General features: G+C 40.9%; 1 protein-coding gene across 2 annotated transcripts; it reads right to left on the bottom strand.

The window, feature by feature from the left end:
* Positions 1–266: 266 nt before the first annotated feature.
* Positions 267–24,157, bottom strand: LOC146553068 (uncharacterized). 2 transcript variants are annotated; one of them, XM_085255492.1, is made up of 4 exons: positions 23,853–24,157; positions 5,506–5,721; positions 3,873–4,103; positions 267–2,327 (listed from the first exon to the last, which is right to left on the bottom strand). In XM_085255492.1, the coding sequence occupies exons 1-4, from the start codon at positions 24,034–24,036 to the stop codon at positions 1,486–1,488; spliced, it is 1,473 nt and encodes a 490-aa protein (XP_085111618.1). In that variant the 5' UTR covers positions 24,037–24,157; the 3' UTR covers positions 267–1,485. The 2 variants fall into 2 exon arrangements, with proteins under 2 accessions (XP_085111618.1, XP_085111619.1); XM_085255493.1 differs by lacking the exon at positions 23,853–24,157 and adding an exon at positions 6,983–7,152.
* Positions 24,158–24,167: the final 10 nt, after the last annotated feature.

The raw sequence follows: 24,167 nt of genomic DNA, 5'->3' as shown, positions 1-24,167 counted from the left end.
CTCTTCTCAGCTCTTTCCGGAAGGGTGGCATGGTTGCCCCTCTGTTGGTCTTCCGTAAACTCTTGGGCACTGGGGGTCTCTGCATGTCTGGAGCCTGGATCTCCTCCATACCTGCTTCATGCCTGCTTCATGGGGAACGGGACTATGGCTCCGCACACCCTCTAGCAGATCGTTACATGAAGGAACCTTTTAAATACAAGTGCAGTCATGCTCACAGGTATACACACGGGTGCAAAAATCACAGGAGATGAGTGAAGTTTGGTGCCAACAGTTTTATTGAACAGACGAGATAAACAAAAATTTAGAAAAAAAACACAAAGCCCTCTACAGTGTTTTCCGTGAGCACATGCAGGCCAAAAGCCAACAACGATAAAAATGAAGACTCCCAGTGCACTTCTAAACCCCTTTATGGGAGAGGAGTCACCAGCTGCTCATCCTTTATTATATAATTATCCATATTTTTTCTTTAAACTTATTTAATTCCAATTTTAAACTAGATTTATTTCTTTGTGTACAAATTGTTTTCTTAAAAACAATTATTATAGAATGTTTTTATTAATGTCTCACTTTGACCAGTGTATCCAATTTACACAACTTTGCTTCCTCTATAATATTCAACATTTGTCTTGCATAACTTTCTGGGCTTTCTTCCATCTTTAGCCATCATTTTTATAGCTTTTTTTGACAGGTTTATGCCCGAGGTCAGCTCACAGGGTCAGGAATAATGACTGTTATGCCAGCCTCACAGTAAGAAGGAATTAATACTTAGGGGTGGGTTTTGATTATCGATTTATTGATTAAAATCGATTCTAGTTTGGATAACATGATATCGATTCATTAAAATCCTGTTACCTGGTTCTTCCTGGCCTTGCACACATTCTCCTCTTTCCTCTCTCCCTCTTCGGACTGACAATCATATACAAATAGATTTTATTCGATTAGATGAAAAATTACATTCATATGAAAAAAAATACTATTAAGATCACTAACAAAAAGTCCTCTCAGTTTACTTTCAACCAAAAGGCAAATAACCAAACCACACGAACATCTAATAAAAGATAAATATTGAAACACTGAAGCACCCCCAAAAATGGGCTAAAATCACCCCTGATTGCCTTCATGTTTTTCTGTCTTTTATCCTCAATTACTTTGACACAAAGGCATCTGCTGTGACGCTTACACCTTTGATAAAGTCTCGCAAGTGTCAGCTTTCTTTTTATAGATATAAAGATATGGATATGTACTGATACGTGATCAGAATAATAATATTTCTAACTGAGGCAAAATTTCCCAGATTCAAATAGACTCAAATCAAATCGGAATCGAATCGATTCTAGAAATCAGTGACGATGTCCAGCCCTAATAATACTACAGATTTTCATGCCTTTAAAACAAGTTGCACTAACAAATGTAAGCTATAAATTTCACTAATTAGGGGATTCTACAACTTTGGACAGTTTGGGCCCTCTCTGTGACTCAGACTTCTCACCTGTGTGAAGTCGCATGTCTCTTCAACTGTAGGTTTAGACGAAATCTTTCCCCACATGTGCTACAGGAATATGGCTTCTCACCTGTGTGAATTGTTATGTGGGATTTCAACCTTGATTTAAAATGAAATCCTTTCCCACAAGTGCTACAGGAATATGGCATCTCACCTGTGTGAATTTGCATATGTCCCTTCAACTGTGTGTTTAGACGAAATCTTTCCCCATATGTGCTACAGGTATATGGGTTCTCACCTGTGTGAATTGTTATGTGGGATTTCAAACTTGATTTTAAATTAAATCTTTTCCCACAAGTGCTACAAGAATATTGTTTCTCACCTGTGTGAGTTTTGATGTGCCTAGCCAAGTCTGACATAAAACGAAATCTTTTCCTACAGGTGCCGCAAGAATGTGGTTTCCCACCTTTGTGAATTTGTATATGTTGATTCAAGTTTGGTTTAGAATTAAATTTTTTCCCATAGGTGCTACATAAATGTGCTGTCTTGGAATTTTGAACTGTCAGTCCTGATAAAATTTGCGCTGACTTCATACTGTGTGAATTATCATCCTTTTTTTCGTCCTGATCTGTGTCAGTAGAGTTGTGAGAAAGGAGCTGGTCACTGCTTGGTCCTGGTTCACTGTGGTCACTTTCTTTACAGGCAGAAAATGTTCCGGTCTCCTGCTTTTGTACAAGCGGTTTTCCCTCTTGAGTGGTACTGAGTTTCTCCTGTTCCCCTTTAATCTGCGAAGGATCCTCCTGGTCCAGAGTGGAGTTGTTCTTCTGGTTACAGACCTGCTGATCTGTGAGCCCTCCCTCATCCTTACAGTCATGTTGTGGTAAATCTGAAGCAACAGATTAAAAAAAAAAAGAAGCAGCAAAAAAAGACATACATTTGAGAAATTACAAGGTAACCATTAGCAGGTCTCCACATGGTAAGCATGTTGCACAGATATACCAATTACAGGCATGTTGGAGGGACAAGCTGTTTTGCAGAGGACACTCCTCTTATGATCAATTTAAGTTTGGAATTGTATATTCCAGAAAGCAGAATATAAAATCTGTTTAAATCATTTTTCCCATTCCATGCTGCAGAGAAAACATGTAATTCTTTAAACTGCCCAAGCAAAAAGAGAATCGATTGGGCGGAAATTTTAAATTGAAACAATTGTCTTCTTCCTTCCTTCTTCTCATAAATATTACTCTGTTGGAATTTGTGTGATATAGGGTGACTGTTGAGTCTTTGTTTTAATGTGCATGCGTCAGCTCAGTAAATATCTAAAACAGTTGAACTCTTTTCAAACTCTGGCGTTGAATGACAGATATCGCACATTAATTAATATAAACAGATCTACGATGAGAAAATAAAGACAATATACAGTGAGGAACATAAGTATTTGAACACTCTGCGCTTGTGCAAGTGGCTCCTCCCTGAGTCTGCCAGAGGTTTCTTTGCAAGTACTCCCACTTAGAAATCATGGAGGGGTCTGAAATTCACATTCAATTAAGGAAATCATTATTTCTAAAAAAAAAAAAAAATTGTTTGTATTGCACTGCTCCACATAATACATAGACACCCTCTAATCTTAAGATTAGGTTCTGGGGTGGCCTAGCCAGTCTCCTGACCTAAGTCCTCTGGAAGAACCTTTGGAGGGAGCTGAAACTGTGTTGCTCAGTGACAGCCCCACAAGCTGACAGATCTAGAGGAGATCTTTGTGGAGACCTGTACAAACCTGGTCAAGAACAACAGGAAGCCTTTGACCTCTGTAATTGCAAACAAAGGCTTCTGTACCAAAGATTAACACTGATTTTCTCAGGTGTTCAAAAACTTATGTGGATGGTATTGGAGCCATGGGTGGCTTCAAACGATCCACAATCATCCCTGTGACCAAGAACAACAAGCCCTCATGCCTGAATGGCTACTGGCCAGGCTCTTAAAAGTTTATTTTGTCGCCCAGACAGAGTAATATTAAAACTAAGTAGCTGCCACCATTGATGGAAACTGGATTTGGGTGGGCCACGCTACGAATTCTAGGATATGTTGGGCCACGAAGTATACACCCGACCCATCCTTCAAATCTGGGTAAAAGGAGGACACACTTGTCGGACGCATAGGAGTTTCTTGGACATTGGAGAGACCAAGCAACCGCTTCATAAATGCAGGGCACAAAAAAAGAAGAACCACCTTGATGGACAAGACTTAGCTGAGAGGCCAGAAATTTTGGCTCTTAAAACATGCGTCAGTTTCCTTATAGGAGTTGGTCCTTCGATTCTTCATGCACCTCTATAACATATCGCTGAGGTCAGATTAGGACTCAACATGAGTTATATTCAGTTTTGTATTAAGAAATCTACCTACAATTTGACAGTTTGACTACAATTTTGCATACCTATTCTGTTTAACTTTACTTCAGGGTTCCACATGATGCCTAGTTCCTGCCCAGTCCAGACGACGATGCCTTTGGTTTCCTGGTTACGTGCAAGCTGCTCTCCTTCCTGATTGGTGTACATTTCCTCCTGTTCCGGGTCTTCTTGGTTGAGACTGGGGTTCCTCTCCTGGCTACAGACCTGCGGGTCATCTAGATCCTCATTTTCCTTACAATTATGTTGCTGTGGGAGGTCTTGATGGAACAAATGACAACAAACATGAAAAAAGTTACACTGTGAGCATGTCTCTCAGATATGTGAGCGATGTTTAAGGTGCACAAATTTTTTAAATATTATCTCTCGTGCGGTTGGCAGCAAGGCAAAATGGCTGCGTAATTTCTGAGCTCCTCTGGGTCGAGCAAATTTCCCCTTAAATTCAAGTTCTTTTTACTACTTCTATGTTTAAAACAATGCAGGGGTGGGGACAAAGACAAAGAAAAAGAACAAGATACATGGACCAACTGAACAGTATTTTCCAGAAGAGAGAGAGAACACGCATGCGGATAAGGCTAACTCAGATAAAGAAAATGGCGAGGGGGCCAAACTCAAATCTTTGCAAGAGGGCATTAAAAATATCAGCCAACAAATCTTTGACCTCCGGACGGAGATGAAAGCTGACTTCAACGCATTCAAAGAAGATTTCAGGCGTGAGTTGAAAGAAGACCTGAATAAATTCAAAAAGACACAAACCAACAGCTAACGGCTAATAAGCTAGCAGTCCAAGAATACAGTGAGAAACTTGAGGAAGCCGAAACACGAGTGGCAAAAAGCTAGAAGACCTTCAGTCTAGATCGACAAGAAATAACCTGCGAATTTACGGAGTCCCAGAAGGAGAAGAGGGCAGCTCTGTAATAAGTTGTAATACAAGTTGCAATGGATAAGCTTGGAAAATAGTTTTAAACCAGGACAATATGACAAGGCTTTCAAAGAGTGGACCAACAGGGGCCTGACTGCTTTCTGTTTAATTACCAAAAGGGACAAAGGTAGGAGCTTTCAAGAACTTAAAGACATGTTTGAATTGAAAAACCAGGATTTGTTTCGATATCTACAACTTCGAGACTACTAAAATAAAGAGATAGCTGAGGCTGAGATGATTAACTCTTTTAATTGAAATGATGTGCAACGCCTACCAACAAAAAACAACAGAAATCTAAATTATACCTCAATTTGATGAAGAACCAAAGATTTATCTTCTGGTCTTGCTCTAAAAATCACTCATTCTGGAAAACAGTGGGTGATAAGGTTTTAGGTCACAAGGTTCCTGAGGACTGTACTACAGTATTTTTAGGAAATATTGATGATAAGGTTAAAAGAGAGGATTTATATTTAACTAAGATTCTTCTCACTGCAGCAAGAAAAGCCATTACCAGGCTGTGACTTAAGCCTGAGACTTCCTTCACTGGACAAACATAATTCAAAATTTTTGTTTTTTATTAAACAAACAGAAGATGTTGAACCCGGTTTATATTTTACAGTGCTAAGAGAAAACATGTCTTCAGTGAGGTAGTATGCTAGACGGTAATACACGCCACGTGTCTTTGTCATGTCATCACCCAACGTTTTAATATGTAATCTGTATATTACAGTTTTACATACCTACTGTGGTCAGCTTTACTCCAGATTTCCACAACAAATCCACCTCTTCACCAGTCCACACATTAATGCCTTCAGCCTCCTGCTTCAGTTCAAGCTGCTCTCCTTCCTCACTGCTGCAGATTTCCTCCTGTTCCTCTCTAGTCTGTGGAGGCTCTGGGTCCTGATGGTGGAGACTGGAGCTCCTCTCCTGATCACAGACCTGCTGATCATCCAGACCTTCATCAACAAAGGGACACAAGAAAATGGTGACTAATGTGATGATAAGAAAGATCAAGAAAGATTAAAAGGGTCATCTACACTGCAAAAACTCAAAATCTTACCAAGTATATTTGTCTTATTTCTAGTCAAAATTATCTCATTACACTTAAAATAAGACACAATCAGCTACAGGGCAACATTTCAGTAAGCTAAAGGAACTTGTTTCAAGACAGTGAATCTTGAAACTAGAGAAAAACTAGAGATTTTTCACTTGTTCCATTGGCAGATTTTTTCACTTAATACAAGATATTTTAGCTTAAAATAGAGTAAAATAGAATATTTGAACACGTCTACCAAAGAAAGTTGCCGGTAAGTCTATTTACACAGATGAAGCTTCATACACTTTACTGTGGTGTATTACTATTGTAGATCAATGCATTTATCCACACATTCCAAATGCTTCCAAAGCATTGGCAGGAATTGTCCACATGCCCACCATGTGGCCAACTCCTCAGTAAGGAAAATCGCTATCCGGTCTTTAAGTGATGACGTGATGAATCCTGCTTCCAGTTTTCCAGATTAACTGGCGTCGCAGATCAACTGGCTTTGGTCGAACAGATGTGTGGTAGACTTGCCTTTCAGGAGCCGCTACCGACAAAACAGCAAATAAACAGCAAATATTTAATCTGTGATATTTGTGAGGTTACCTCAAACACACTGTGTCAGCCTTGTTGCTCTTTAACAACAAAATGTTTAAAAATGTCGCGAGTTTACCTGGATATTCTCATGCAGGAGGCGATCGCGAAAACAGCAAACAATTAACACCACGCCGATGCTGCTCACGGGACAGCAAGAGTAAACGATCGGGAGAATCCTGTAGTTGTTATCGCTCCCCTCATACGTTCTATTACTCCGATTTCAGAATCACAACTAAAGCGTGCAGTTTACTTTGTGTGCACTCAAATGGAGTCGAGTCAACTAGCTCCACCTGTGGCTAAGTGCCATAGCCTACAGCCAGATTAACTTGTGACAGACATCTGCACCTGGCTCCATCGCCACGTTTGAATTTGTTTCGTGCACAATACATTTGGAACTTTCTATTTTGTCTGTTTTTGTGTCTTGCAAATAAACCTTTAAAATACATGAAATTGTATCATGTATTTATTTTTAGCCTACATCAGTAGGAAATGCCAAATTATATACACAAAGTTACATAAATCACTACTCAATCATGATGATTTCAGTATTTCTTCCCATAACAAAGAAAGAAAGAAAGCACCTGCTGCTTTGTTGCGAAGAGCGATACGCGCTTTCATGTCAAAAATCGTCATAAATAAGAAAAAGTCGCCAGATTTGTCGCTAGTCGCTTTTTAGAAAAACAGAGTCGCTAAAGGTAGTGATGTGACGTTCTGTATCGAGGCTTCGGAGCGTGTGTCGAGTAATGGAGGGGGCGTTTCCGCGATGCGCGTATCGAGGCTTGCTTCATTTATGGGAGGAGCTGAAAATGATGACGTCCGAAGCCTCGCTGCCCGGCTGTACCACGTGACTGGTTCATGAAGTGGTTCGAACTTTGCCGCGAGATATGACAGCGATATAAAGCCCTCAGACTTCATTCAAAATGTAGGTGTTTGATGGAGAGTTGCGGTTAGTGAGAGTTTGGAGACAGTTTGGAGGTTTATGAGAGTGAGGAGAGAAAGTCAGGAGAGAATGGAGCCAGCTAAGAAGAGGAGGATCTCCTCCCCTGTGTGGGAACATTGTGATTTTATTCCTCCCAACAAGCTATGTAAATTTCTACAGAAGATGTATTTTCATAATACTGATGCTGCAATACAATTTATGTTAAGCTGTCTTGACTTTTGTACAAGGTGAAGTGTTTGCTATGTGCCAGGGAGCTGGGATATAACAACAACACCTCATCCATGCATAGGCACTACAGAGCTTTGCATGTGAATAGGGGGAACACCGATTCTGGAGCAAGACCAGGTGAGCCATCAAATGCCATGATAATATAGCATGCAGTAATGTTACTAAATGATATAACAATATTATACAATTGTAATAAGTTACGTGTGTGATATTTATATTTGTGCTTTGTTTTTGTTGTCTTTCCTCAGGAGAACAATCTCAAATAGATGAAGACCTGGTCAGCATGGTGATTGAGGACTCCCAGCCATTTAGCATTGTGGAGGACAAAGGATTCAAAAGATTTGTTAAATCATTAAATCCTAGCTATGTTCTCCCCACTAAAAAAGGCCATAAAAGCAGTGAAAATTTAGTTTTTACAGAATAAAATGTGAACAGGCAGGACTGTGTAGCTGTCCATACCTCAACGTTACAACCGCACAACCACTGTTACAAAACACCCCAACCACACCTCACCTCACAGTAAATGATCATTTCCATTTTAAGCATTTCCAAATGATCATTTCCATACTGCCAGTATAAATATACACAGTATACTGTGTTAGGTATTTTAGTACCATGGGAGCATTTACTGGATATTGTTTTATAGTGACATTATGCAGGAAAACTCTGTCAGTCAATAAGGCCCCTTTGTTTTAGTTATTTTTCTCTTTGACCCAAGAATTGATGTGTGAGAATCACAGGCTGGTACAAGGTTGAAATACCACAGAGATCACTCCCTCAGCTACATTAGTTTCTTAATCTTTTAGGAGACGCCTGTTGAAGGCCAGATGGTTTGTTTCAGATTTCACTAATGAAAGAACTCTTTGTTTTGTGCCTTGAAAATATGTCGCTGAGATAATCACAATTGTAGCTGAACTGATACACTACACAAAGGATGCTTCTTCACCCAAGGGCTCCTGCCAGTTGTTACCCTCCCCGACTAAATCGGTTTCAGTTATGTACTGAAATATAAGAATGGACATTAGAGGGTTCTTTCAAAGAAAAAACTCAGGTAAATGTTATTTTATATATTATGCTTCGTATGTTGTTCAGTATATTTCTATGCAAAACAAGAGGGATTTGAGTACACAGCAGGATATTCACATTTGTAACCAGATATTTACATACACTTTAGGGAGAAAACATTTTTACTGTACAACATCAATTTAGAGTAAACTTTTGTTTTAGAAAAATATTGAAATATCTTTTGAATTAGTTAAATGTCAGAATAAAGAGAGACAGAGCTGTCTGTTTTTTATCACTTTCATCAAATGTAGGAGTACATGTACACTAAGTTTGTTAATTAATAAGAGAACTCCAGACGATTCCATTCTGAGCTGAAGAAGCTTCTGATAGGTTCGTAGAGTCCATGTGAGTAAATTGGTGGCACAGCTGTGGATGCATACAAGGCAAAACACAGAGCCTGTTTCTTTGACATGGGAACATCAAGAGATGTCAACCAAAACACCAGGAAAAGAACTGTGGAGCTCCATAAGTGTGGCTCAAGTTTGAATACAATTTGGTGCCATTTAAAATTAAGAAATACAGATAGTTTCTCTCTTTACTCTTAAAGTTAACAAATATGTTTTTTATATTTATCAATCTAAAAAAATAAACATTTAGTCTGATTTGATGTTACAATTAAAAAAGTGTTTGTGTTTTGATCTGAAGAGTACATAAATATGTGGTTTCAACTGTATATTTGATGATTGTCAGCACAAAGAGGGAGAGAGAGGAGCAGAGAGGGAGAGAGAGGAACAGAGAGGGAGAGAGAGAAACAGACAGGGAGAGAGAGGAGAATGAGGACAGAACAGAGATGAACAAGAGCAGGTGAGACACACATGTTAGTCAAATGGTTATTTACCAAAAGTATCACCGTATCATAGGTCCTCATGTATCTCGTACCTAGTGTTTCTTTTTAGGTTTGCTATTTTTCAAATTCTACATTTATTAAGCTTGAACATTTATTAGGCTTGTTTGCACAACAAGGCTAAATAATTATATAAACTTTTCTCAATCTAAATATTGTACTTTGGTAGAATTAAAAAAATAAGTGTAGTGCAGGTCTATGATGATTTTTAGTGCTATCATCTAGTTCTGATTCTGGTTCTGTCTTGGTTAAATCCTAAGTAGTGATGAGTTTGAACTGTTGTAGTCCTGTTTTAATTCCGGACCAGTTCTGGGTCTGGTTGAATTGGGGTTTAGTCCCTGTGTCTTGATACAGCCCCGACTTTGTTCTGCCTTGCTGCTTAATTAAAAAACTAGTTTAAGGTGTCCTGCATGTGTGATATATATTTTTCCCTATATGAAGTCATTCTTTTTTGAACAAAACTCAAAACAGAGCCTATTAATCTTTCAGTCATTTCTAACCCCCCCCCCCCCAAAACAAAAACACATGCATACTACCCTTTAGGGCTAAGCCCCGGGTGTTTCAAATGTCTGGCTCTGCCTCTGTAGGAGACGCCTGTTGAAGGCCAGATGGTTTGTTTCAGATTTCACTAATGAAAGAACTCTTTGTTTTGTGCCTTGAAAATATGTCGCTGAGATAATCACAATTGTAGCTGAACTGATAAACTACACAAAGGATGCTTCTTCACCCAAGGGCAGGAAGACGCTCCCTTATCTTGGTCTGTACTGGTTTAAACTGATAATCTGCTGTCTCATGAATTTTACCCTCTATATAAACTGTTGTACTTGTGAATAAAGTTGAGTCGATTTGGGAAGACAATCTGAAGCAGTCTCTGTTTTCTTGTTCTCCCAAGCTGCTCCCGAGCTCGTACTAACACGCTGAATGGCATGCTTGAATGTTACTTGAGAATATATTTGACTGTGTTACAGATTAAGGGACAATCTCTGCTGATAGGTGAAGCTACAATCTCTGCTGATAGACGCCCACGCCTCGGAGGAAGCCGATCCACGGATTAGGCCCTGGAAGCCATTTCCTTCAATTTTGGTGTCAGGAGTGGGATCCTGACGAAGGTAGGCACGTGTCTTTTTATTTTATAAGACTTTGTTATGCCTTTCTCAGTGATCCACATAGAAACGGGATACGCTGACGAGGCCTTTCTCAGTGGCCCACATACAGTGGGGCAAAAAAGTATTTAGTCAGCCACCGATTGTGCAAGTTCCCCCACTTAAAATGATGACAGAGGTCAGTAATTTGCACCAGAGGTACACTTCAACTGTGAGAGACAGAATGTGAAAAAAAAAATCCATGAATTCACATGGTAGGATTTGTAAAGAATTTATTCGTAAATCAGGGTGGAAAATAAGTATTTGGTCACCTCAAACAAGGAAAATCTCTGGCTCTCACAGACCGGTAACGTCTTCTGTAAGAAGCTTTACTGTCCCCCACTCGTTACCTGTATGAATGGCACCTGTTTGAACTCATCATCTGTATAAAAGACACCTGTCCACAGCCTCAAACAGTCAGACTCCAAACTCCGCCATGGCCAAGACCAAAGAGCTTTCGAAGGACACCAGGAAAAGTATTGTAGACCTGCACCAGACTGGGAAGAGTGAATCTACAATAGGCAAGCAGCTTGGTGTGAAAAAATCAACTGTGGGAGCAATCATCAGAAAATGGAAGACATACAAGACCACTGATAATCTCCCTCGATCTGGGGCTCCACGCAAGATCTCATCCCGTGGGGTCACAATGATCATGAGAACGGTGAGCAAAGATCCCAGAACCACACGGGGGGACCTGGTGAATGACCTGCAGAGAGCTGGGACCAAAGTAACAAAGGTCACCATCAGTAACACACTACAACGGCAGGGAATCAAATCCCGCAGTGCCAGACGTGTTCCGCTGCTGAAGCCAGTGCATGTCCAGGCCCGTCTGAAGTTTGCCAGAGAGCACATGGATGATACAGCAGAGGATTGGGAGAATGTCATGTGGTCAGATGAAACCAAAGTAGAACTTTTTGGTATAAACTCAACTCGTCGTGTTTGGAGGAAGAAGAATACTGAGTTGCATCCCAAGAACACCATACCTACTGTGAAGCATGGGGGTGGAAACATCATGCTATGGGGCTGTTTTTCTGCCAAGGGGACAGGACGACTGATCCGTGTTAAGGACAGAATGAATGGGGCCATGTATCGTGAGATTTTGAGCCAAAACCTCCTTCCATCAGTGAGAACTTTGAAGATGAAACGAGGCTGGGTCTTCCAACATGACAATGATCCAAAACACACCGCCCGGGTAACAAAGGAGTGGCTCCGTAAGAAGCATTTGAAAGTCCTGGAGTGGCCTAGCCAGTCTCCAGACCTCAACCCCATAGAAAATCTGTGGCGGGAGTTGAAAGTCCGTGTTGCTCGGCGACAGCCCCAAAACATCACTGCTCTCGAGAAGATCTGCATGGAGGAATGGGCCAAAATACCAGCTACTGTGTGTGCAAACCTGGTAAAGACCTATAGTAAACGTTTGACCTCTGTTATTGCCAACAAAGGTTATGTTACAAAGTATTGAGTTGTATTTTTGTTATTGACCAAATACTTATTTTCCACCCTGATTTACGAATAAATTCTTTAAAAATCCTACCATGTGGATTCATGGATTTTTTTTTTCACATTCTGTCTCTCACAGTTGAAGTGTACCTCTGGTGCAAATTACTGACCTCTGTCATCATTTTAGGGGGGGGAACTTGCACAATCGGTGGCTGACTAAATACTTTTTTGCCCCACTGTAGTAACAAGTGGGATACACTGAGGAGCCTTCTTTAGTGGCCCACATAGAAACACAGGAAGTTGCCTGTTGTTTTGTAAATTAAAGCAGAAAGGACGCAGGAAGTTGCCTGTGGTCATAAAGCGAGAAGTTGCTCGTTAAAAAGTGAGACGTTGCTCACCAAAAAGATAAAATTGCTAGCAAAAAAAATCAAGTAGCCTCAGGTGTGCCACAGCAAAAAAAAAAAACTAACTTAAATCCTTCAAGCGTCTAAACCCCTCTGGAAATCACTGACCATGGGTCAGAATAATTCAAAGACCTTAGACGGGTCCGATAAAAAATCCTACAGCCTATGTTTCTGCATTACAGAGAAGTACCAGATACCACCACTTGGGTGGGCCTGATTATAGATATATATTATGTCAACGAGTCCCAGGTGTGACTGAATCTCAGCTTATTGAAGAAGTAGAGGAACTAGACCCTAAAAATGACCAAGCAGCCAACACCACCTCGTTTTTGTGGATAAACGATGACAAGATCACAGCCTTTTTTCAAAATCTAAAGAAATTTCTGCTCACAATGTCTAGAGATAAAATTGATTTAAATGCAGTAACCATGTGCAAGCAAAAGCCAGATGAATCTATTCTAGTGTTTATGAAACGTTTCATGCACTGCTGGACTAATGAGGCATGCATGCCTGAAGGTGGAAATGATCAGATTTTCATAACAACATTCTTAAACAATATTCATCCAGAATGTTCACAACTATTGAAGCTGACTGCCACTGATAATCTCTATGACATGAAAATAAAGAACTTTATCACACTTGTCAAAACAAAAGCTGGTGCAGATCTTTTTCCCAACAGCACGAAGGCTAAAAGTGTTAAAATTATGTTGAATTTTGATGTTGAAGGCTCAGAGGAAAGTGAGAAAATGATGTATGCAGGGGCCCCGCCCCCTCAACGAGCGCAGCAGGGAGATCTCAAAAGGAGAGATAGGAGTGGAGACGTATGTTTTTACTGTGGAAAAATAGGGCACTGGAGGAGGGAATGCAAATCAGCAGCACGTGGGTCTCAACCACAAAACACAGGACCAGCTCCTGCCACTAGGCGTCAGCAGAGCTCTTCCAGACAAGGTAACTGGCAACGCAGACAGGAATCACATCAAAATAATGGCCCCTTTGCACCTAGGCAGCAACCTTATAATCCACATTTTAATCCCCACCCATATGATAACGAAAGGCTGGACCGACAATAGGGAGGCCCAGGTGAAGATGAGGGACAGTGTGAAGCACTACACACGATGCTGCATTTGCAATTGTCCCGTAACACAGAAAGCTTGCCCATGTTAGATATAGAGATAGGTGAAAAGACTTATTCCTTTTTAGTTGACAGTGGAGCCACTAAAAGTTCACTGTCTGGAAAATTCTATAGTGGGCCTGTTTCCTCTGTGTGCATCAACACCATGGGAATAAACGGAACTCTAGTGCAATGCCCCAAAACTCATTCTCTAAAAACACGCTGGGGCCCAAAACCAGATGAAATTACATATCATCCATTCATAATTATTCCAAACTCGCCTGTGAATCTATTAGGCAGAGATTTAATGGCAAAAATGAACTTGTGTATTTCATTTAACACAAAGGGTGAAATGTTTGCAGATACTGATAACAGCTATGTTTTCTCTGCCCTATGCACCGACACCATGGAGAAGGAACAGCCTCTGTGTCAGCTGGACGCCTCAGCAGAGAATGAACTCAATATCCATCTGACTGGTACCCCACGTCACACACTGTGCCAAATACGTGTACAGACACCACTACCAGGTAACCCCATGCCTGGAAGCCACATATTTGTTTCTCTCACACTGTTCAACAACATGATAACTGCTCACACCAGTGAAGGCCAAACAGTGGTTTTGTCACATAACTCAGACGTGGGCTATGACATTACTGCACCATGTCGACACATAGATCTAACCTACCCCATACACTGTACTATCTCTGCTGTCACATTGCCAGCTGAATATCAGAACATGACATTATGGTCAAGAGGTGAGAATGATGTAGGATTTATTGACTGTACACCTTATCATGCTCAGCTGAAACACAACAAGCCGGTATATGTCAAGCAATATCCCATTTCCGCTGAAAAAGCCGCAGCCCTAGACATCATCATAGGAGATTTATTGACAGTTGGAGTAATAAAGCCCACAGTATCTCCATATAACACTCCTGTCAATCCTGTGCCAAAGCCTAACAAACCTGGCATATGGCGTTTCACACAAGACTTAAGGCAAATTAATGCAGTCATTATGCCTCTGCCACCTCTCGTCCCAGACGTTCCCAGCATACTGACATCTATTCCAGCAACAGCTACACATTTTACTGTGGTGGATTTGTGCTCCGCCTTTTTCTCAGTGCCTGTGCATGAGGACACACAGCCGATATTTGCTTTTACACATAGAGATAAGCAGTACACATGGACTCACTTACCCCAAGGCATGGTAGACAGCCCTGCGGCTTTCTCAATGGTGGTACGTGCTACCCTGGACGGCTTCATTCCTCCAGAGGGCTGTACCCTGATACAGTACGTGGATGATCTCCTCCTCTGTGCTGAAAGTGAAAAACTATGTCAAACTGCCACACACATGCTACTCCAGCACCTCCAACAGACTGGCCACAAAGCATCAGCAAAGAAAATGCAGTACTGTCAGACTTCTGTTCAATATTTGGGATTTACACTGTCTCACGGACAACGTTCCATGACTACAGACAGGGTCAAAGCTGTGACCTCCGTCCCTAAGCCCACTACACAGAAGGAAATGCTGTCTTTCCTAGGCATGGTGAACTATTGCAGACAGTGGATACCAGACTGTTCTTTTCATGACCACATTCTGCGTGAATGCTGCAAAAAAGACAAGCCTCCTCGAATACTGTGGTCAACAGAAATGACTGCCTCTTTCAATGCATTAAAGGGAGCGCTGACCTCCGCCCCTTGTTTGGGTCTGCCTGACTACCACTTACCTGTGCAGGCGTACTGGCCCAAGAGCATGGCTGTGGCTACCGTCCAGTAGCCTTCTACTCAAAGGTGCTGCCTGCGGTAGTTCGACGACTAATTTAATAGTCGACGCATCGTTTGAAGCTTTGTAAGATCACAAAGGACGCAGGAATGAGTAGTAGGATTTAAGGGTGTAATAACGGACTGAAACAGAAGATGGCAGCACTGCATGTACAAGGATGCCAGCTGCCGTTAAACCCCGAAGAAGAAGAAGCTGTGTCCCAGAATTCATAGCGCAGCCCAGCGCAGTTGTCAACAATGGTGGCAGCTAGTTAGTTTTAACTTTACTCTTATTATTCTTTCTGGGTCACAAAATAAACGTTTAACATATTTTCAGGCAAGAATGTAGCTGTGTAAACCTCAAATATCTGCTCAGTTTATCAAGACACCACATATTTTCAAAAGCTCTCCGACGTTTTCGGAGACGTCTGTTACCCACTAGCTCGTTAGCTAGGCGGGGGCAAGGCTAACTAGAGCCGTGAGAACACCGGACTCCCGGCAAATCGTTTTCAAACCCACCACTGTCTTTCGCTACTCAGGTTAAACATGATATATAAGTCACTTAGATAACTTAAAATGTTATTGTTTGGCTTTCTTTAGTATTTTATTTGTTCCTGAGTAAATCGGTTTGGCTAAGATTAAAGTTATAGTTTTTGCACAGCTAAATAAACTTCAAGCAGACAGCTGATCATCAGAAGTTTGGGACGCTGGATAATATACTCCGGTGTCCTGTTATATTTTAGAAAGCAAGGAGTTTATTAAACTTCACCGAAACAATCTGCAAATTTCATTAAAAATTAATAAACTACCATCTTGTCTTTATTTTTAGTTAGCACAAACACTTCAAGCTGTAAGCTAATGATAGTTATATAAGACCAGATGCTGCTGGTGCAATAAGCTGTACGCTGTACGTCCAATGGATGATGATCTGATTAGTCGACTAATCGCAAAAATAATCGGTGACTAGTCGACTATCAAAATAATCGTTTGTGGCAGCCCTAATGTGCACGAACTAATGTAGGTAGCTCAAAAGCAAAACATCAGCATTTACCACAACCAGATTTCCCATTTCATACATTACAAATTGATTTTACACACATGCCAGCACAAGGAAGCATCAAGTACTTACTGGTAATAGTGGATCAATTTAGTAAATGGGTAGAAGCTTATCCAACATCAAAAGAAACTGCAGAAGTAGTCTGTCAAAAGTTGTGCAATGAAATAATACCCAGATTTGGAATACCTCACCAAATTAACAGTGATAGAGGACCTTCATTCACATCAGAAGTAATTCAAAAGTGTGCTAAAACTCTAGCAATAGACTGGAAATATCATGTGTCATACCATCCTCAGAGTTCAGGAGTTGTAGAAAGAATGAATAGGACCATAAATGGTAAATGGCCTGTATTTATATAGCGCTTTACTAGTCCCTAAGGACCCCAAAGCGCTTTACATATCCAGTCATCCACCCATTCACACACACACATTCACACACTGGTAAAAAAATCGCCTGACTAAAGCAATGATAGAAACAGGAATGACCTGGGTCAAACTACTTCCTCAAATCCTCTGCGAGATTAGAATGACTCCATCCGCAGCAACCAAATTATCTCCATTTGAAATAATCATGGGAAGACCGTTTCCAACACCATGGTCAGCCTCCAGAGGGGCACCGCTATTGGAAGGGGACATAGACACTGCATTGTCTGACTATGTTCATAACCTGGTAGAAACACTGAATAATAACTATCAGAAAGTTTGTCTCTCTCAGCCTCTCCCTTCCACAGATCCAACCCATCCGTGGAAACCAGGAGACGCGGTGTTGGTGAAGTCGCTAAAACCAAGGGCACTCGGGGAGGCCGCGTGTTCCAGCCCCCAGACTGTACTTGCAGTGACGAGAACCAGCATCCTAACAGACGGACAACCTCAGTGGATTCATGCCAGCAGGGTTAAGACCAGCCCCACCAAACCACCTAAGGCGTCGGATCAAGTAGATGACGACTCAGGCGAGCCAGCGCCCGGATTCAATACACCTACAGATGACGACTCAGGCGAGCCAGCGCCCGGATTCAATACACCTACACACACACAATCACTGATTAACACACAACGCCTGAAAGAGCCAAGACTCAGAAAGCCCTTTGATCCCCCACCTGAACAACAACAACAAGGTACTCGAACATCCAGCAGGAACAGAAAGCCTAGAGTACCACACAATGTCTAACCTGATAAAGATAGACTCGTTTCATCCTGATAATGGAGAAAATGAAATGCCCATTGTCATCACACGACGCTTATACGGGGTCTCTCGAACCTGGGACCAGGCCAGGAGACGACTGAAGAACTGTGTTTTTTATATATTTAGGTTATTAATCATATCTACTGCATTAACCTTAGGATTTTTATTTACTATTTCGTATTGTAAACTGCAACCCTGTTCACATTTCTGCAAGCCACATTTTGCTGACAATACCTCATGCTCCACTTGGCAAGACACCCACCTAGTACACTCGTCACATTCTCTAAAATCAGTAGAAAGCAACACAGACACCACCAATAAACCATCTTATGCACCCCCTAGAGCAGGAGCTAACGCCTGGTATGAAAATGCCAGAATAGCCGCTCGTGACTTAGGAAACAGTAACTGTTATGTCTGTTCAAAGGGTAATCCAGAACAGGTTGTAGTGGGATACCCAATTTCAGGTTTTCCCTTAACAAAGATGCTATTCAAAAATGATAAAAAGGGGCCCTTAACAGTAACCCTGATTGAAGCGGTGCGAGTAGAACTAAGTCCTTTAGATTGTTTATTCATATACACAGGACAAGTCTCTAGTAAGGATGTTAGCATGATTGACGACTCTACCCACCCCTGCAACCCAATGAAGCGCCCCGAAGACCGCACTGAACCTCTTTCGCCCCCAACACAGGTGCGCCATCACCCAAATATCTTGATGACATGCATACACCGACCAAAACTTGAAAACATAAATTATGACACACAAAACTATACATTCTTTTCTGACTCTCCAGGAGCACGCTGTAACGAAACATGGCTAGCAGCGAGTGTTGACAGGACACAATATAGACATATGTCTTTTTATATATATGCATATATAAGTACGCATTCAGATAACTCAACAATCCTGCATTCGCCCAACACACTAAACGACTCGTACTGGGGAGGCATATTAAAAGGCTTTACAGCTTCGCGCCTGACCAGACCAATCCCACATGCTTATTGGATGTGCAATAATACTCTTAGATTAGCTCTACCTGTTAATTGGACCGGTACCTGTGGTCTAGTAACTTTAGCTCAAGAACTACTGATACAACAAACCTCGGATCTGCCTGTATCCAGCAGACGTACGAAACGCTCCGCTTAATCACATAACGTTTACATAGATGCTATAAGAGTTCCACGCGGGATACCAAATGAATTAAAGGCACAAGGAGAAATATCAGCAGGGTTTGCCTCAATACTACCGTGGATACAGGTAAACAAAAATGTAGCCTGGATCAATTATGTTTATTACCATCAGCAAAGACATACCAATCTGACCAATACGGCCCTTAAAGCCCTAGGAGAACAGATGTCTGCTACCTCCTTAATGACCATGCAAAATAGAATGGCCTTAGATATGCTGTTAGCTGAGAAAGGAGGTGTTTGTGCTATGTTTGAAGATGTATGCTGTACTTTCATTCCCAAAAATACCGCCCCTGACGGTTCATTCACACAAGCTATGAATAAACTTGAAGCATTGCAGATAGAACTAAGAGCCAATACAGGTCACGGTCAGTGGCTAGACAAGTGGATGCAGGACACGTTTGGAAAATGGAACGAACTAATTGTAGCCTTTCTAACAGTTGTAGCATGTATTATTTTGTTTTTGATGATTATTGCCTGTTGTGTGATACCCTGTGTACGCTCAATGATAACCCATATAGCTACCAGTACAGCTACTTCAATGTATTTGCAATTAGCACAAATTGATCCTGAGGATGTGCCAGATGTTACCAATGATGTTCCTGATGTGTATATTGAACATTAGGTTGTGAACTATTACATTTTATGATTTGCTTTTTATATTATGTTATTACATTTGTGATTTTTCCTTTCTATTTGAGTTATTATTTTAAAAAATAATAAAAGAGTGGAACTGTTAGGTATTTTAGTACCATGGGAGCATTTACTGGATATTGTTTTATAGTGACATTATGCAGGAAAACTCTGTCATTCACTAAGGCCCCTTTGTTTTAGTTATTTTTCTCTTTGACCCAAGAATTGATGTGTGAGAATCACAGGCTGGTACAAGGTTGAAATACCACAGAGATCACTCCCTCAGCTACATTAGTTTCTTAATCTTTTAGGAGACCAGGGGCGGAGCGTGGGGGTGGCTTACTGGGCTTAAGCCCGGGTTGTTTTGTCAGAAGTCCGGGGTCTTTTGGAGTGTAATTTTTTCATAGTTAGATGTCTGGCTGACAACTGTATAAAACAAAAAGTACACACAATATTCGAAGCACATAGTGCACACTGTGGGAATTTACGACTGTGCGTGAATCCCCCCTGATATTGGTATGATCCGAGCTCAGGCACTAAGCGACTGAGCGAGGGGGCGGGGCAGCTGCTACCTGTGTGCGCTGTTGGAGAAACGGAGCCAGCCATACTAAGAAGAGCTTAAGTTCGACCAGGTACCAAAGCAAATCATTCGTACCGTACAAATAATGTAAATATGACGGTGCATCACGAAAGATTGATATCAAACTGATCACTTGACCCATATTACGTTACTTGCTCTTCAAGTGAATCAACAAATGGCGAAATGAAAAGCCGAACAAATGCTATTTTTTTTTAGAGAGTCTTAGCTTACGTGTGTTTATTTCATATTTTCAGTTGTTACCCTCCCCTAGTGATGGGACGTTCTGTATCGAGGCTTCGGAGCGTGTGTCGAGTAATGGAGGGGGCGTTTCCGCGAAGCGCGTATCGAGGCTTGCTTCATTTATGGGAGGAGCTGAAAATGATGACGTCCGAAGCCTCGCTGCCCGGCTGTACCACGTGACTGGTTCATGAAGTGGTTCGAACTTTGCCGCGAGATATGACAGCGATATAAACCCCTCAGACTTCATTCAAAATGTGGGTGTTTGATGGAGAGTTGCGGTTAGTGAGAGTTTGGAGACCGTTTGGAGGTTTATGAGAGTGAGGAAAGAAAGTCAGGAGAGAATGGAGCCAGCTAAGAAGAGGAGGATGTCCTCCCCTGTGTGGGAACATTTTGATCTTATTCCTCCCAACAAGGTATGTAAATTTCTACAGAAGATGTATTTTCATGATACTGATGGTGCAATACAATTTATGTTAAGCTGTCTTGACTTTTGTACAAGGTGAAGTGTTTGCTATGTGCCAGGGAGCTGGGATATAACAACAACACCTCATCCATGCTTAGGCACTACAGAGCTTTGCATGAGAATAAGGGGAACACCGATTGTGGAGCAAGACCAGGTGAGCCATCAAATGCCATGATAATATAGCATGCAGTAATGTTACTAAATGATATAACAATATTATACAGCTGTTATAAGTTACGTGTGTGATATTTATATTTGTGCTTTATCTTTATTGTCTTTCCTCAGGAGAACAATCTCAAATAGATGAAGACCTGGTCAGCATGGTGATTGAGGACTCCCAGCCATTTAGCATTGTGGAGGACAAAGGATTCAAAAGATTTGTTAAATCATTAAATCCTAGCTATGTTCTCCCCACTAAAAAGGTCATAAAAGCAGTGAAAATTTAGTTTTTACAGAATAAAATGTGAACAGGCAGGAGTGTGTAGCTGTCCATACCTCAACGTTACAAAAGCACAACCACTGTCCACACCCCAACCACACCTCACCTCACAGTAAATGATCATTTCCATTTCAAGCATTTCCAAATAATCATTTCCCATACTGCCACTATAAATATACACAGTATACTGCCATCACTACAATATACATGTTTTACACACTCCTTTTGTTGTTGACATTTACAGGCTGTGTGCAAAATGCCACACTCTTCAAATTCATGCCAGCTATTATTTTTACGTCCAGTAGGTGTCCTGCTAGAGCAAATGAAGCTTCATGAAGCTTCGCGTTGGGGTGAACCAATTGGATGAAAAGCTTCAGTGCTTCATGAAGCTTCATCTGCCCATCACTACCCTCCCCGACTAAATCGGTTTCAGTTATGTACTGAAATATAAGAATGGACATTAGAGGCTTCTTTCAAAGAAAAAACTCAGGTAAATGTTATTTTATATATTATGCTTCGTATGTTGTTCAGTATATTTCTATGCAAAACAAGAGGGATTTGAGTACACAGCAGGATATTCACATTTGTAACCAGATATTTACATACACTTTAGGGAGAAAACATTTTTACTGTACAACATCAATTTAGAGTAAACTTTTGTTTTAGAAAAATATTGAAATATCTTTTGAATTAGTTAAATGTCAGAATAAAGAGAGACAGAGCTGTCTATTTTATCACTTTGATCAAAATTAGGAGTACATGTACACTAAGTTTATTGTTAATTAATAAGAAAACTCCAGACGATTCCATTCTGAGCTGAAGAAGCTTCTGATAGGTTAGTAGAGTCCATGTGAGTAAATTGGTGGCACAGCTGTGGATGCATACAAGGCAAAACACAGAGCCTGTTTCTGTGACATGGGAACATCAAGAGATGTCAACCAAAACACCAGGAAAAGAACTGTGGAGCTCCATAAGTGTGGCTCAAGTTTGAATACAATTTGGTGCCATTTAAAATTAAGAAATACAGATAGTTTCTCTCTTTACTCTTAAAGTTAACAAATATGTTTTTTATATTTATCAATCTAAAAAAATAAACATTTAGTCTGATTTGATGTTACAATTTAAAAAGTGTTTGTGTTTTGATCTGAAGAGTACATAAATATCTGGTTTCAACTGTATATTTGATGATTGTCAGCACAAAGAGGGAGAGAGAGGAACAGAGAGGGAGAGAGAGGAACAGAGAGGGAGAGAGAGGAACAGACAGGGAGAGAGAGGAGAATGAGGACAGAACAGAGATGAACAAGAGCAGGTGAGACACACATGTTAGTCAAATGGTTATTTACCAAAAGTATCACCGTATCACAGGTCCTCATGTATCTCGTACATGTTTCTTTTTAGGTTTGCTATTTTTCAAATTCTACATTTATTAAGCTTGAACATTTATTAGGCTTGTTTGCACAACAAGGCTAAATAATTATATAAACTTTTCTCAATCTAAATATTGTACTTTGGTAGAATTAAAAAAATAAGTGTAGTGCAGGTCTATGATGATTTTTAGTGCTATCATCTAGTTCTGATTCTGGTTCTGTCTTGGTTAAATCCTAAGTAGTGATGAGTTTGAACTGTTGTAGTCCTGTTTTAATTCCGGACCAGTTCTGGGTCTGGTTGAATTGGGGTTTAGTCCCTGTGTCTTGATACAGCCCCGACTTTGTTCTGCCTTGCTGCTTAATTAAAAAACTAGTTTAAGGTGTCCTGCATGTGTGATATATATTTTTCCCTATATGAAGTCATTCTTTTTTGAACAAAACTCAAAACAGAGCCTATTAATCTTTCAGTCATTTCTAACCCCCCCCCCCCCCCAAAACAAAAACACATGCATACTACCCTTTAGGGCTAAGCCCCGGGTGTTTCAAATGTCTGGCTCCGCCTCTGTAGGAGACGCCTGTTGAAGGCCAGATGGTTTGTTTCAGATTTCACTAATGAAAGAACTCTTTGTTTTGTGCCTTGAAAATATGTCGCTGAGATAATCACAATTGTAGCTGAACTGATAAACTACACAAAGGATGCTTCTTCACCCAAGGGCAGGAAGACACTGCCTTATCTTGGTCTGTACTGGTTTAAACTGATAATCTGCTGTCTCATGAATTTTACCCTCTATATAAACTGTTGTACTTGTGAATAAAGTTGAGTCGATTTGGGAAGACAATCTGAAGCAGTCTCTGTTTTCTTGTTCTCCCAAGCTGCTCCCGAGCTCGTACTAACACGCTGAATGGCATGCTTGAATGTTACTTGAGAATATATTTGACTGTGTTACAGATTAAGGGACAATCTCTGCTGATAGGTGAAGCTACAATCTCTGCTGATAGACGCCCACGCCTCGGAGGAAGCCGATCCACGGATTAGGCCCTGGAAGCCGTTTCCTTCATACTGCATCACTACAATATACATGTTTTACACACTCCTTTTGTTGTTGACATTTAAGGCCACACTCTTCAAATTCATGCCAACTCATATTTTTACATTCAGTATATGTCCTACTAGAGCAAATGAAGTTTCAAGAAGCTTAGCGCTGGGGTGAATCAATTGGATGAAAAGCTTCAGTGCTTCATGAAGCTTCATCTGCCCATCACTAGCTAAAGGGGTCTGAAAACTCGCCAAATATAGCGACAAAGTCGCTAAATTGGTGCTGATGCCCACGTGAATCACACAATGATCCCGCAACCGCAACAAGTTTACATACCTGTATTGTGTGACTTTATCCCGGGTCTGATATTCAGCAGTCTTAGCTGACTGATCTCTTCCTCATACCGGACGATCGTTTTTGCAAACTCTGAGAAGATTTCTTCTGCAGCAGTAGTTAATCTCTCCTGGATAACCTCTCTCAGATGCTGAACTGTAGACATTGCTACAACAACCGATACCATCCAACTAAAGTCTTGAAACTTCTTTCTTTCTTTCTTTCTTACAGTTGTATTGGCGGTTGGCAAACAATTGAAAGGTGCATTACCGCCACCAACTGGTATGGAGTATGGTCTGGAACGACGCTCAAAAAATT

The sequence above is a fragment of the Mchenga conophoros genome, linkage group LG18 (genome assembly GCF_057382185.1).
Source record: "Mchenga conophoros isolate Kocher_MC1m ecotype Shallow Benthic linkage group LG18, M_conophoros_male_GT1.1, whole genome shotgun sequence".
Taxonomy (NCBI): Eukaryota; Metazoa; Chordata; class Actinopteri; order Cichliformes; family Cichlidae; genus Mchenga; species Mchenga conophoros.
This window is presented reverse-complemented; position numbering and strand designations above follow the sequence as displayed.